This window comes from Lissotriton vulgaris, chromosome 9, assembly GCF_964263255.1.
Source record: "Lissotriton vulgaris chromosome 9, aLisVul1.2, whole genome shotgun sequence".
Classification (NCBI taxonomy): domain Eukaryota; kingdom Metazoa; phylum Chordata; class Amphibia; order Caudata; family Salamandridae; genus Lissotriton; species Lissotriton vulgaris.
The window spans coordinates 67,332,838-67,348,731 of record NC_141697.1 but is presented as its reverse complement, the minus strand read 5'-3'; the positions used below and the strand labels follow the sequence as shown (position 1 = coordinate 67,348,731).

Sequence of the window (15,894 nt, the reverse complement as noted above, 5' to 3'; positions counted from 1 at the left end):
CTTGACTTAACAAAGTTAGACTGAGTTGGGAACTACCTACAGAAATAAAAGACATACTGCTGCACAGAAGATACCTCAGGCCATAGAGCCTGCAAGTCCAGCACAAAAGAGCAGTGAACTCCAGTCTTGCAGAGAAACAGTATGCCATTGCTGTACATGGAGGCTCTTCCTCTGGATGCCCCTTCTTTTTGGCTCCTCCATGTCTATGCCTCAAGTGTGCATGTTCCCACCGTATTTTCTGCATGAGTCTCTGCTGTTGTCGGTGTGTGAATTTACTCTACCTGACCATTGGAGTGTGAGTGCGTGTTGGAGGGGTGATTAACAGCTAGATGTCTGCCTGTGCATTCTTGCATACACGGGCGCGGATGTTGTTGTGTATGAACGCTTACCAGGCCCATTTCTATGTGAGAGATTAGTTGTCCTGAGAGATCCTTCCTTCATGCTTGCATCTTGTGCTTTTTGGCGACAGATAAAGACAACCACTCGAGCATGGGTGTTCCCACATTGTCCATCGTGGCCTCCACTGCCAGCTCTGTGGCCCTGATCCTCCTCCTGGTCGTACTCTTCGTTCTTCTACAGCCGAAGCTTAAGTCTTTCCACCACAGCAGGTGAGTTTTCAAAGTTTCATTAATCCTTGTTCACCTCCCTGGTCAGTACAGTCCGAGTATTCCCTGTATTAGATACCCAGCCACAGCTGGTAACCAAGATAGATGTTCGTAACTAGTGGTATTAATAGCGGTGGTAGGAAATTGGGCGAGGTCAGGAGATATTGCTCCTCCTAGGTAAAGCAGATCTGGTGGGCGCAGAGGGCATGAGGTGGAGCACACGGGGTGAGTTTAGAGGGCATCCATCCTCCTGTGTAAAGGTACTGGTAGGGAAGCACGCAACAACAATACAGGGGGATCACTGCTGAACTGGCACAAGTTAGGGGGGCAGGCATATAAAACCTTAGAATAAGTTGATTTCAACCACTTGTTCCCCTTCCAGGTTAATCAACTAACAGAAAGCATGACAACCCCGTCCGCTCCCCCCCCACCCCTCCCCCCCACAGCCCCACCAGTGGGCTCAAACTAGGACCAATCCCACTCTCATCCCTCCTAGTATTTTTGAACAGGCCTTGTCAATTCTCACTCCTGGGCCTCCATTGGGTAATCAATGGTACCACAGATTTGGTAAAGCATGATGCGCTCTTCTAGCTCTCGACTTGTGAAACCTCCTTCACCCGACACTGTTCATAAATATCCGACAAGAGAAGTTTGGTGCAGCTGCATGCTTCTCTCTACCCTCACTGCACATGCACCTACCTAATTATCACTACTTCTTTTTCTCTTTCCACTCCTTATTCATTCTCTTCCTCTTAATTTTCATATCTTTGTTAGCTTTTATACTTGTTTCTCTTTATAGCTTCCAAACTTTCAATATAGCTGTTTCCCTTTAAGGTGCGCGTGCTGAGACAGCCCCTCTGCCTCTGCTCTACAATAGCAAGACTAAAAGTGCTCACACAAATAAAACACAATCACTACTCTTCACCTTCCAAGCAGCAAGTTTATTTTTTTTACCAATTCTTTTGGGCCAGTCAAGCCCTCTACCTCTCTTGTCAAACACTCTCGCCACACTTCAGATGCAGTGACCTACTAACCACAAGTGGTTGCATAGTGGTTCTTCACTACTCGCGATCCGCACATATGTGGGTCCGGCACACAGACTAATGGAGGGAACACTGTTCATAGGTGTCAATTTAAGATCATAAGCCAACGTGTATCTAGTTAAATACACTCCGTGACATTCAAATATTCCATCCATATGTTGATGGGCTCTTTAGCATACACCGTACAGACTGAACTTTGTTACCCCTGAAAGGAGCAGAAGTTATTTTCACATGTTGTATATTAACAACATAATTGTGTTTATATGTGTTCCTGTTCTAATAAAAGTCAATAAGAAAATCCTGAGAAAAACAAATAGGACTGTATGCAGCATGCTTACTTAATCTGTCATTTGCAGGTCCTGTTTAAGACTTTCTAATTACTAACAATTAGAGGGCCGATGAAAATCTGTCTGTCATGTTTGTATCTAAAGAAAACGCCATTGGTATTTTACTTTGTGTATTTTATTTGAACTGAACATAGCATGCTGCATAATTTAATGGTTCAAGGTTTTTGCAACAGAAGGGGTAGAATTATTCTGAAAGAGGTGCATGCAGGTTGGATATATTTCATAAAGACTCATTTTACATGACCCACAAACTTGGTGACTGACCGTACAGCCCAGGCTGAACAGGGAGGTTCGGAGCAATTCCCAAATGTAATGTGGCATCCCATGTTAAAACATCACAGGCATCTAATGTCATACATCACTGATGAGCAGTGAAACAAGCTGTAGCTAGGCAGTGTGTGTGTTTGTCATCAGTCTTTCCCTGCAAATACAGCTTACAATAAATCCTAGAATTCCGCAGTCTTTAGAAACAATGGTCCTCTTCAGCTATCAGGCACTCCGACAGGTTGTTTGGCAACAGAAGTTCAAGCTGCGAAAGACCTGGAAGATCTGAGCTAGTAAATGCACTAAGGTTTATTGGGCTTCTTTTGAGAACTGGATGCACACAGCAAGTTGTTATAATGGGAGAATCTGGTGTTTTCAGTTATTGCAGATGTGTGCTCCAAAAGGGTAAACAAAGAACTAAGAAGCATGGGTACCCAAAGTAGTCCAAAAAGTAATTTAAAATTTTGGGATATTGGCAAAATGTCCTAAAGTTAACTCGTGAAGTATTAATACCAGCACATGTTCTACCTTCTGTCCACACAACTAAACAGAGTAAAAAAAAAAATTGTCTCCTTCTGATGACTACCACCCGATTGCAGTTCTCCTACGACCTCTAAAACAAGCAGTTTCTGTACACTGTTCTAAAAAAAAAAATGATATAAATCCTTATTTGCAGTGTTATTGCATCAAACAGTATAAAGCAGTCAAGTCAAGTCAAAGATATGTTTATTATGATCATAATCTTTAAACGGGTGCAAGAAGCAGTACCACTTTAAAATATTCATATAAAAGGTAAACATTGTACAAAATATTCAAATATCGATTAAAACTCTTACACACCCTTATACGTTTACCTACTCCAATAAAATTGCACTTATAATAAAACTTATTATCGCATTAAAACACTCATTTCCTTTAGTTCAAGTATATTTTTCATTGCTTTAAGATTCATACAGTCCTACAAATTACTCCTGGTTTCTTAGTACGCTCTGTACCACCTTTATGTATTTTCCTAGGGCAATTGCAATGTCAATAGTGGGCATTTCAGTTAGCGGGTTGGCCGCCTGCGCCCTTGTTCTTATATCGTGTTTTAAGAATACAGGACGCAACCACAGTTTCCGCTGTTCCAGTAATGTCAGACAATGAAGTATAAAGCAGTCCTTCCTTTTGAAGACTGTTGGCTAGTTGATAAATGATTCTTCCTTTAGGGCTAATAACCCATCAAGGCAAATTTTTGTACTACCATTCATATATTTCATGTTGGAGAAGTCATGGGAGTGAACGACTTGTGGTACTTACCAGTGCTAAAAATGTAACCTTTATGAACTGTATTTTTTCTTTTAACAAAAATAGGCGTGACCAAGGCGTGCCAGGGGACCCAGTGTCCATCGTAGTGAATGGCGTTCAGGTGGCCCTCCCGTCCTACGAAGAAGCAGTCTACGGCAGTGCTGGTAACTGCATCCCACCATCAGATTCCCGGGTGCAAATTGTTATGTCAGAAGGACCTGGGCAGGCCAGTCCTCGAGAAGCTCGGCGGGAACCTGCTTCCTACAGCAGCGGGGAGGACGAGGTACCCGGACACTCAGGTCTGTGTGAAGCCAGCGGGTCCCGGCACTCAGAGACTGTTCTAGTGCACCAAGCCACCACCTCCTCATGGGTCGCTGGCGTTGGCAGCCGGCCCATGCATGCAGATGCTGCGAACTCAGAAAATGCAGATTTGCATAGCCTTTCATCTCTCACATCCTCTGAGGACTACACAGATGGTGAGTTCCTTGATCAAGGTCTTAAACACTAGACTGTGCATGGTAGCTTCCTGTTTAAGCACGACAGAATCCTATAAGGTGGCCATGTTGGGTGTAGGTAAATCTCAGTTTCACAAGTATAGCTCATTGCAATGTCTGAAGGTGCTTGTGTCTTAGCCTCTCACTTTAGGTATCAGTGTTTCTTAAAACTGTGGGTTCAATCCGTGTGTAATGCAAAAATAAAATGGTTAGGGCCTTCTTACTACTCATCACAATATATAGTATCTATATTTTACTGCACCCTGAGTTTGTGTCAAATCCCTAGATACTTGCTGGCTGTGCTATTCTAGATGGAGACCAAGCATATGCCTAAATGGTACAGTCCAGTTACAACTGCTAGGCCACATCCCCTCGCTGCAGAAATGCAATCAGACAGTCTTGTTTCAGCCATGCTGGCATCATCGTTAATGTGCTGCTTGGGACTGTGTGTCACAGTGAGCTATGACCGGACATACCAGTCTCACTAAGGACCAACCACCGAGGAAAAACCGTAATTGCTAGAATTTATTTATTTGATCGGAGTAAATTTTACTTATTCTGGGCTACATTCCAAGCCAGCAGTGTTTTGCTCACTGTGGCACTAAAGACCGGTTCCATTTTCCAGCTCCAAAGGGACGGTTCAGTATACACTTCTAGGTGATATCCGCTCTGTACGGGATCTCAAGCTACCCCAAATTGGTTTCCTACCTTACTGGGTTAGGACCGATTCTGATTTCCATATAGTATAATGTATATGTATAATATTGTATATGTATAATATATATATATATATATGTGTATATGTATATATATATATATATATATATATATATATGTATATATATATGTATGTATATATGTATGTATATGTGGATGGTGGATATTGTCACTGGTTTGGATTCATAAAAGCTTTTCCACCCACCACTTTTTTGAGGTCCCCTTTATCTTGAAAGAAATGCATGTATTTCAGGTAGATCTCTCTGTAGAGGATAAGTGCTGCAGGGAATGCCACTTGCAGGAAACTATTTTCAAACAATCCAGACAGGTGGACTTTGACTGCATTGCGTAGAAAAATTAAAGTTTAACAATGTTCTTCAGAAAGTTTTGAGAGTCCACAGGTCAACCAAGTGTGCTTGACTTTTGCATTACCAACCCCTGCCAACTTATGGAGAAATATTTATAAGGCGTGAGAAACCTTTAGAGCCATGTGAACCTGGGTAAGTGTCATTACTCAAGAACAGTGGTTTTCGTTACACAATTTTCAATAATCTGCAGAATCGCTGTATGCAATTAAATGCCTTTTTATCTCACTGAAACATATGTCCACTTAAACTTTAAAGCAAACTCCATGTTCACATTGCTGAACCTCCACTTCGTGGACCCTCCACTTAGCTCCTGCCTAGGATCTGTTCATTCTAATGATTTGTATAAACCGTCACGGATAGGGATGATCAAACCGAATGGAACGTGCACCGCACCGTATACACCCCGCCAGAGCGGAACAATCTCCATTTGATTTCTCCTGTGGTCAGTAAAGTTTTTTCCTTGTACTCTCCTTGCTATAGGTTTCAAAATAGCAACCCAGAATGAGTACATTCCTTTATTAATGGTCAATAGTGAGCACAACTCTGACCGGCCTAAATTTGTGCATCCATCAGACTGCCTCTCGCAGGTATCCATTTTAGAGAGATCTCTTATGCACCATAATGAACCACATAACACACATCCTAATCCATTGATTAATTACAATAGATATGCCTGCACCAAATATGTCCTGATGAGTCCCCTGTAACTCGATGAGGGTCGAAACGCCATCGACAACGTAGGAAAACAAACAAACTACACCTTAAAATCAGACTAATAATAATCAAGAAACGTTATTTATTATGAACACACAAATGTTCACATATTAGTCACTACTTTTTTAGTACTTCCTGGTTGTGCTTTCTCTCTGTGAACGTGGACACATTGCACATGTGCGTTTTTCAACGGTTTGGAATGATTAATGGATAATAATTTTGGATAATGTTTATCCTTACAAAATGAGGCGTGTATTGGTCATATGTTTCAGTGTTAAAAGACAATAATTGCATAAAGTGAATTCAGTGATTATTGAAAATTGGGTTTGAATGGTACCAATGAGAACCGCTGTTTATGAATGATTACCTTCTGGAGAAGGGCAGCTGGCTACCTTTTGCCCTGTTTGTTATTTTATTAAAAGCACAGGATTTACACATTCAGTTTCCTCAAGGTCCTTAGTGTGAGTTACTGAGTGAGGGAAAATGTATTTTCACACTCATTCACTGCTCTTAGGAGCTCCTCCGTCACTTGACCCTACCCTTAGTAACTGTGCGTGCAACGGGGACGCTAAGCACCTGTCTGTCATTTTATATGTATGATGCAAACTTTAAAAAAAATATATAGATATAGAGGCTGATTAGCAATTTTTGATAACTATGTGGCTAGTACCATTATTAACTGCTCGATCTAGTGCAACATGTGAATGAGATTGCAGTTATCCTTGTCCAGGAGGGTGTGATGTTATGTTCTGATGTTTTGTTTTCTCCTTTTCAGATATCCCTCTGCTGAAGGAAGCATGAAATCGGCCACAATAGCCTGGTCACCCGGGGATCTTTCTTTATCATTTCCCTTTTTCGGTTTTCAGCACTCTGTGGCCTTCCACCTCACCCTGCACTCTTCCCTCCCAGTGCACGTGGGCAACGGCCACCGTCCCCACCAGTGACCCGGATAACAAACTTGAAGACATTGGCTGCCATCGTCCTTAGTCTGTTTCCATGCGCAGATGCTGGGCCGCGCCTGCTGTCCAGCCACTCCATTGATGGGGAGGGGTTCCCAGCCAATTGTTCAGCAGCGGCCGCCCTGGCGGTTGAGTAGCCGCTGCATTAACTGTGCCTTCCCCCCACCCCTTCCACGCTGCTTTAGTACACTAGGCCTGTCGTGTCAGCCTCTTTACAGTGGGGGGTGATTGCAGTGGCTTGCTTGTTGTACTCGCGTGGCAGAGACAGAACAAGCTTGAATTGTCTTATTCACCATGCTTCCCTGGTGGCTGGAGTGTATGAGTGTGCTCAACGTAAGTAGATGAGCCTGCGCGTTGCTTGAGTAGACATGCCTGCACGCTGCTTGAGTAGATGAGTCTGCGTGCTGCTTGAAGATGAGTGCGCGCTGCTTGAGAAGATGAGTCTGCGCATCTTCTGGATCATGAACGTGCCCCTTGGGATTTTCCACTCACCAAGCAAGCGTTTACCAGCCATCTCTCGTGATTGTTACTGAATCTGTTTGTATGTATGGCGTGTGAACAAAGGTCCCTAATATTGGGTGAGTGAGATTTGCTGGGCTTCGCGTGAGTGCAGCCTCATTGCTTCATTTTCCACTCTCTCCCACATGTGGGCTGATTTTGGGGGAATAAATTCTCTCTTTAGGAACTGGCGGAGTTCTCTTAGTGTTGCAGGTGGACCACCTCTGAGGAGACCCTCTAATAGGACTTGGAATGGGGTGGAAAGGGAGAGCGTGTTTTTGGGAGAGTTGGGTGGACTAGGTAAGAGGTAGGCTGTGGATGTACTTTGTTCAAAACTCATGTACTTCTGTACCAAAAAACAGTGCCTGTTTCTTGACCATTCAGGTTGGAGAAGGAGGTTCTTTAAAGAGGAACAGTTTTTCACCATTTTGCCAGAATTTGTACACAGAGGTCAGGAGAGGGTGTCTCCCTCTTTTTAGCTGACCATCACAATAGGACTTTGAAATACCTTTAATACTCTCTGCTGGGTGTTTTTATTTATTTTTTAATCATATTTTGAGCCTTTTGCTTTGGACCATTGTGGTCCGGTGCAGGCTAAAGGATATTTTTGGGTCTGAGGGTCACTCAAGGAACTTCCAGGGGAACTGTGCTAGCACCCACAAGCACTTGGTATGGGACCCCAGATTCTAGAAGTGAGGCGTTGATGCACTGACACCTTACCCCTGGTTTTAGGAATCTTATGGGCAGATTTATCATTTTCAAATGATTAATAGGTAATCTGTTTAAATCCCGCCGGAATTGTACATGGAGGGGAATAGCAGGACTTATGAGAGCAGGGGAGTCTGGAACAACTTTCTACTTCTTCCTTTCTACTTAATTAGCTAATTATGTTTCTAGTTGGAGTAGTAATTGTAGAGAATTCAATACAGGCACTACTGAGGGTCCACCAGATATGAAAGTGTCATACACTTTCCCCCCCCACTCTAAAGTCTCTAGTTATAAACATTTTTAAAAACCTCTCCCTCTCGCCCTCCTTCACCTGCCTGGATCTGCTGAAAACCGGAGTCTCAAAGTTGCCAAACCTCAGGTTTATGGTCGATAAGAAATATTACGTTTGTCTTTTGAACTTCACTGCTATATACTTTTTCGGTCCGCCTCCACCTTGCCGAAAGGAAATGCGACTGCCATAACGTTGTTACTAGTAAATGTAATGTTCTGGCTGCAATTCTAGAATATTTTGGTTGAGGAAGAGGGTGAGCATCAGACTTGAAGCCTGGCAATATTAGGCTTCATCAGTGAGGCTTGAGGCATGGCGGACGCAGCAGCCCTGTTCTTTGGACGCCCTTGAGAGTCAAAGGAAGAGTTGTAAGAGGGGTGAGTAATTCTTCCTTTACTGTGTAAGTGTTCAGTGGTCCTGCTGGAGGAGCACCACAGGTTCAGAAGCTACTACTACCTTCAGTATCCTCAGTAAAAATTGCAAACTTTAGGGCATCGATAAAACAGAATTGACTTTTTGTGCTTTCGAAGACGACTACTGCTATTAGATTGCGAAACGATGCTCTTGCAGTACTGTGGTTAAATGCTTCATAGGGACCAGAACGTTACCTGTGTCCTTCAGCTTCCACCTGAAGACCTTGGAATATGTGACACTTTCAGAGATTCCTTGTTGAGTACTAATAATGAGCCGAGCATGGTGGGATGATCGGAAGCCTTATGTGATGAACGGAGCCTGGTGTGACGAGCACAAACATTGTGATGAACTGGGCCTGGTGTGGTCATGGATAACCTGACCAGACGACTGCAGCCTACAGGAAAAGACCAGGTCCGTCTCCTCCACCATCTTCAATTTTGGACAAAGAGGAGACATCAGCCAAGAAATCTTATCAAAATTTCATGACCCCAGCTGAGATGACTCTAGGGGCTACATGTATGCATGCATACAAGTACAAAAATTGGGAAAACCTGAGCTCTTTTGAAGCACTTCCCTTGTGGAGGAATTCTACACTGCTAGTTTGAAGGAAAAGAGGCAACAATTCATCAGCTGGGAGTTAAGCGAAACCCGTTTGACTTCTGCAAGAGCCCTGAATGGGTAGCTTAGTTTGTGACGACATTACCAATACTGTGCGCCTTTGCGATCATGACCTCCCACACACGGTTATTCATCAACCCTATAATGGCAAAACCTTATTTTCATGATCTACTGTATTGGATAGCTGGTGTTGTCACTGCAGTCTCCTTAAAGTCCACAGCACATAGAAAAGGTTCACACCAGCTATTCCAGGTGGTTTTATTCTTTTAAGTCTGTCAGTAATTTGAAGGAAAGAGTCTTCAAGACACTAGTGTAGAAATCTTTTTGGAAAAGCCGTCCGTCTCGACAGCTGCCACACGCCAGGAATTCTCTCCTAAACTAATTCTGGTTTCTCATGGGATTCTGAATGAGCTTTTATAGAGGCCGCTGAGCATGCATTCTTGCTAGGAGGAAGTAAGATTGATACCTCTTTTTTCAGTGGACATTTATCACTCTGGACCAGTGTTAGCTCTCCATCATCTAGAAATGTGCCTGAAACATTCTGCAGTAGTTCCTTCCTTTCCTGTACGACTGCAGAGCTCCAGGAAGCAATGCAAGAATAGTTCTAGGAGTGAACAAGCTGGTTTCAGGGTCCCCAAAAGTGTGAGAATATTCTTCATTGCATCAAAAAAGACAAATTTTTCAGTTTGCTATTGGACTTTTAATGCTTGAATCCGTTTCTAATTGTGGATTCCTTTCAAGTAGACACTTTAGCTCAGATCTTAGCGTGCCTTGCAGAGTTAAGACTGGATGCTATCTGCATGTATACAAAAAAGTGTACTTCCATGACCATCTGAGATCAGCATTATCAACACAGATTTGAAGTTTTCGGCCTCTGTGTTTACGGAGATACTTTGAGATGCAAGTGCCCAGATTCACCCTAAGTTGATGCATTCGGTCACCTATTTTGAGAAATGGTTAATCGCAGCATGGCCACCCTGAGCTTGTTAAACATGATTGAGAGATGCTGGTACCAACACATATATTCATCAACACAAGATAACACATTACACAGTATATCCTCTCGCACACAACCGAGCATCCAATCCTTAGGTTAGCAAGAAGATGCCCATAACGACAAAATGTATCCTAATAACACAGCTGGGTAATGAGCAGGCATTCGCCCTCCTCATATGTCGGGAGTGGCTAAGTCCTATCCTCTCACTGGCTCAAAAACGACACTAATACACTGCGCAAATTCGGAATCTCAGCGGGCTCATTGTTTTTTGTTTTTGCAGGTTTTTATATACCGCAAACTTGACCCAAAGATATCTGGTATCAGAGCGCTTTACATGAGCACTAGTTATGTTACACAAGGACACATTCATTTTTGTTTGGCACGGGGAGATTACGTGATTCGCCCAGAATCACAGGATGTTGAGCGTCATTGCTGAGACTCACACCTGGTTCCCCAAATTTGGAGATCGACCGCTCTAGCCCCTTACACCACATCCTCTCCCCCTGTTAAGCCGTAGTAACAGTAATTGAGCACTGCTTAGGACAGTCACACTCCAACCCAGTTGTGATGAAAGGCCCAACTACTGTGACTCCAATAATTCATCAACCCAAAGCTGCAGAAAGGCTCCCTTGCACTGCCTACTAATACAGGTCCTACAATAGACTTAGAATGCCCCATACAAATGCTAACTTGTATGTGTGACCTCTCATCTCTAACCTGGAGAGAAATATCAAGCAAACAAGCATTGGCAAAGCCAGTAGGCCTCACCTCAAGAAGGTGATCCCCCAGGTTTTAGCTTTGCTAGTTGTTTCTGTAAATATAATGTATACACTGTTTTTTTAAAAATAAACAAAAAAAATCGAAATCCTGTAGGAAAAGCAAACATTATAGTATCTCAAAACTATGTTGAATTCAATATTTTCATTCTTTATAAATGGCATGGTTTCACTTTTCAGTCCGCAAACTGAACAGCATCTAAAAAGAATTGGAGCAGTTTCCAAATGTAAAGGAAATTCATGCCAAGGTCTAATTTACTTTCTATGGGACTCAGCCATTTAATCGCTTATAGTAGCACAGGAGCAGATTCATATAGGACTCCAGGAGAAGTGTTATGCTAAGTACACCTACTACCTCATAAGTCAGTTGAGTGATTGCAGTAGAAGGCCATTCCCCCAGCACCATAAATGCCTTTGTGTGCTACAGCTTGTGCTTTCATGCAATATATGGAATGCCGGAGAAAAAAAAAACCTTTGAAGTCTGCTCTTCAGCCATACCCCATCTAAAATATCCCAGTTGTGCTGTTACACACATACTGTGAGATGTGGGGAGCAGCACAGTGGTGGAGGGAGGATTTGACAGGGGAAAGAGCATCCAGAGGTGAGAGTTAGAAAACACACACACGCCCATTGAGTGCTAAATGAAAAAAGTAGTTTCCTACATAAATGTGAACAGTTGAAGGATCCAAGTCCGCAATCAAACTGGTTGTAAGAGGGCTATGCTCTAGGGGAGGAATGAGCACAAGAGAGAGACAAGCCATTGGACAAGAACATTAAAGTTGACAATAACGCCAACCAATAGGCACCCACTTTAAGTTCACAATAGGTCTCTTTCAACCAGACCGCTTGCTCTGTCTGGTAGGCGAGATATAAAAACACATACGAACAACTTGAGCATTACATTTAGATAATCCCATTTTACAACATAGCTAGGCTGTGCCCAGCATGGGGTCCTTCGCATGCTCTGGTCAGTGTGGGGCTCATCATTTCAGGTGTAAGAAAGGCCTCTTTTGTCTCGGCAACAACTTCTAGTGGTTTGGTTTGGCACTTCTCTGGTCATCTAATGCAAGTCTACATCAGTACCCTGGTACCTGTAAGCCCCTGAATTAAGGGTGGGGCACTCTCTCTTCAGGCAGAGACTTTGGAACTCTCAGATGAACTCGCCCGGGGCTGATGACTGTACTTTCACTTCTGGAAGACACTTTGGATGTTTCATGTGAGGGAGCGCCCAACTTTGACTGGGTATTCTCTCTTCTGGCACGGCCTTTTGAAACTCTCAGATGAAGTTTGTGGTGCGGAGTAGCACCGGATATCCAGTCAGGCCAAAGAGGCCATGCCCCTACATTAGTGAAAGTGCAAGGGTACTGTCTATCTTTTATAAGCGACTTTAACCTCATAGGAGCGTCGAACGTTCAGCGCCCAAAGCTGAACGTTCGAAGAACGAATGCTGGCCCGTGGGCCAACGGTGGTGCGCAGCACTGGCAAAGTAGTGCGTGCGACGACCGTTGGCCGACGGCAGCACTTAAGGGGTTAAGATTCTGATCATCTTGCATTTTTGTAGAGCACCGAGAAGCCAACATTATGGAATAGTTGGACGAAATAAATGATTACATCAGTAATGCTCTTCTTAGTTGGTGAGAGCTGAAAACTGCAGTCGAGGAATCTGTGTAATCCTGGATTGGAATGCTAGCTGTCACTCACCCCAAGTCTCCAGTCCCCCACTAATCTAAGGGTGATAAAACTAGAACCATTTTCCCTTGTCTGTGTATATATGTATGTGTAGCTAGATGCATCCAAACAGAAGAATACATACATCTTTGATTACAAGCATGAAATGCAGTAGCCATTTTAAAACTAGCACAGATTTTGCAAAACAGGAAAGGATGCCCCTTGAACGATCATCGGATAGTCGAATAGCACTATTCTAATAGTTGAAAAGAAATAGAATCTTGGTATTTTGGGGGAGAGCAGCCCTGCCTTGCACACTTTTGTGAGCATCACTGCGATCCTTGTAAATTTTAAGCAGCTCTTGTACATCTTGTTCATGACACTTCCCAGCACACCAAATTCTTCTTCCCCTGGGGACTTTTACCACCTCCTACCAGGATCATGTGCAATCTTGCTGCACTTTGAAATTATTATTATTGTTATTAATTGGATCTTATTAAGCTTAACAAATCACCCTAAAAGGGTCTCATGGAAATCAGGATTGTAACCGTAGGTGCACAATTTTTTCAGGCTGGTGTTCAGCCTGTTTGTAAGTGTTTCCTCTTGTGGTCGATATGGGAACTGAGGGACAAGGCTGTACCAAGGATCGCACAGTCCGGGTGAGGAAGTGCTCAGTGGGTATGTTCATTGGGTCACTGTCCCGGTTGTGTCCTCCACCAGCAGGACTGTCCATCTTTTGCTGCAGAAGCATGTAATCTTACCACTAGAGATGGAGTATGGTTGTGAAGCGTAGGCCCCACAGACTTAACATGTGGCCAAAAACATTTTGCTAACGTTTTTTTATGTTTTAGGAAACAAATGTGCAAAAGCAGGCTTTGCAGGTGAAAAACGGAGACAAATACCATTGTTTCAAAATTGCTTCGTCATGCAAACGAGTGAACTCTTCTTTTCATTTATCTACTAATTTGCTGAAAATTAAACTTTTTTTTGTGTGAATGTTATCCAGAGAAAAATTTGCTGCCGAAATATGTTCCCTGTGGCAATAAGAACACATTTTTAAATGTGCTACCCTATTGTAGTATATAAAATACAATCTTCACTTACTTCGCGAAACTGATTCTTTGCCCTTATACTCCTAATGTGAGCTGTGGGTTCTTTCCTATGAGGACAGAAATGTCAGTCTCCCTAATGTGCTTTGTAGTCCATCTTCTAGGCTCTCTACAAGCTCTTCCACAGTCCAGGCTCTGGTATCCAATGCCCTCTTGTAAGACAACCATGGAAAACAACAAGTGTTATCCAGACTTCGTGATAGGCCCATTTGAGGCTGCTCAGCCCAATCTTTTCCTTGCCCCTCTTCTGGACCGGTCTCATTGCGTTTATGTGGTTAATAGAAGGGCGAGAGGGCACATCATTCTAGGAGGCATTGCTAAATTCTATGCTTAAAATCGAATTTTAATAAAATAAGCTTTAAGCATAGATACGTTTTAGCAGATTTTTGTTTTGAGCAACAACTCAACATTTTTGTTTATAGTCTTTTCGGTTGAAATTTGGCCTGTTTTTTTCTAAATCAACCTCTGGAAAAACCTTTGAACTGGCATCTGTGTCATCCTCTTCTTCCTTCTCCGCTTCGCAAAGGCAGTAACACTGCAACTGTGGCCAGCAGCTGTTGCTACTGGGGTGGGAGGAGAGGCTTAGAAGGCACTCGCAGTCATGGGAAGAACTAAATATACATTGGCAGTAGAGCTACGAAGCTGGGTGCAAGCAAAGTTCCTGATTTCGATTTTAGCAGACGACTAGTTACTACGGCACAACACGTCCGGTAAAATATAAATCCAGTAGGATATAATGGGATTTATATTTCAACAGACCAGATTTCGGTCACCGTTGTGACAGAGTAACCCGTCCGCCGAAATCTATATCCGGCCCATATTCTGTTTTTTTTTTTTTGTTTGTTTTTTTTATTTTATTTCTTTCATCATTTTATTTAATTTGGTAGGGGGCTTTCCAGTTCAGGTCTACAAACTCTTCCACCTCACATAGGTTCTGTTTTGAATGAGAGTTGCACTGTTCTGGAGTGAATGCAGGACAGTCCTGGTGTGTATCTGCTGGTGAGACGATTTCATAAGTGAACCAAACTCATATAAAATGAGACTATAATGTTGCACACGGCTCCCGCAGCATGTCACCTTATTCTTTCTATTTGCTTTTGTTTTTTGGGGGGTATGAAGCTATCCTGTACATTGCAGTGGGTGTGAAGATAGTATTTTAATATTTGTATAAAGTTTAATTTAAATTTAATTGTTCTCTGTATATAACTGCATTTTATTAAAGAATAAAAGGAAGGTTCTTTTAAATTGAATTGCAGTCTTTTGTCTCATATTTGCATGTTGTGTAGTTATTTCCGTAGCAGATACGGTGTGTGGAGGGGCGGCTGTAAGTGCACAAACCCTTTTCGATGCTCTGCCTTATGTTGACCGTAATGCATATAAATCGCCCATCTTTCCTTAAGTCAGCTGGAGTTTGGGCCCCCAGAATAGGCATAGACAACACAGTGATATTACTAACAACAATTCTTAATGTTTTCAAGCTGGGTTGAAACTACACACCATGCTTTTACAAATTGTGTGAGAAAACCATACTTGTTGGAACAGTTTCTATACCTTCAGCTTACTGTCACCAACCTATCCTAATGTTTTGCCATAAGTGTTCGCCAGAATTACTCTTATTGCAAGAACACAATAAATCCCTGATCCCCAGGCCATTTTAAGACTGGGTCCTAATCACGTTATCCATCTTATGTGTATTGTAGACAAAAGCATCACAGAAAAGTCGTCCTCTGACCCTCAAATAGCAAGCTAGAAAACGTGCCATGGACTTCAAATTGTAGACCTTTCACTCTCGACAATGTGTTTTTTTTGTTTCCGACCTGATACAAAAAGTTGTATTTTTCCCTCCTCCACACTATGGTACCAATTGAAGAGAACACTTTGTACACAATCTTCAACTTGCTAAAGACCTGGTAGGTCATTGGATAAAGTGAGGGGCCCCAAAATCTTGACTGCTCCTTTTAATGATTAGTTAATTTAGAGATAAGTAGGAATGGAGCCTATGTGCATTACAGACCATGC

General features: G+C 42.7%; 1 protein-coding gene across 1 annotated transcript in view; it reads left to right on the top strand.

The window, feature by feature from the left end:
* The window catches only part of SUSD6 (sushi domain containing 6), a 174,891-nt gene extending 159,766 nt beyond the window's left edge, over nucleotides 1-15,125 (top strand). The window contains exons 5-7 of the mRNA XM_086937038.1: nucleotides 470-608; nucleotides 3,613-4,022; nucleotides 6,615-15,125. Coding sequence (XP_086793164.1) covers nucleotides 470-608; nucleotides 3,613-4,022; nucleotides 6,615-6,640 — 575 coding nt within the window. The 3' untranslated portion in view covers nucleotides 6,641-15,125. The remainder of the gene's footprint in view (nucleotides 1-469; nucleotides 609-3,612; nucleotides 4,023-6,614) is intronic.
* Nucleotides 15,126-15,894: the final 769 nt, after the last annotated feature.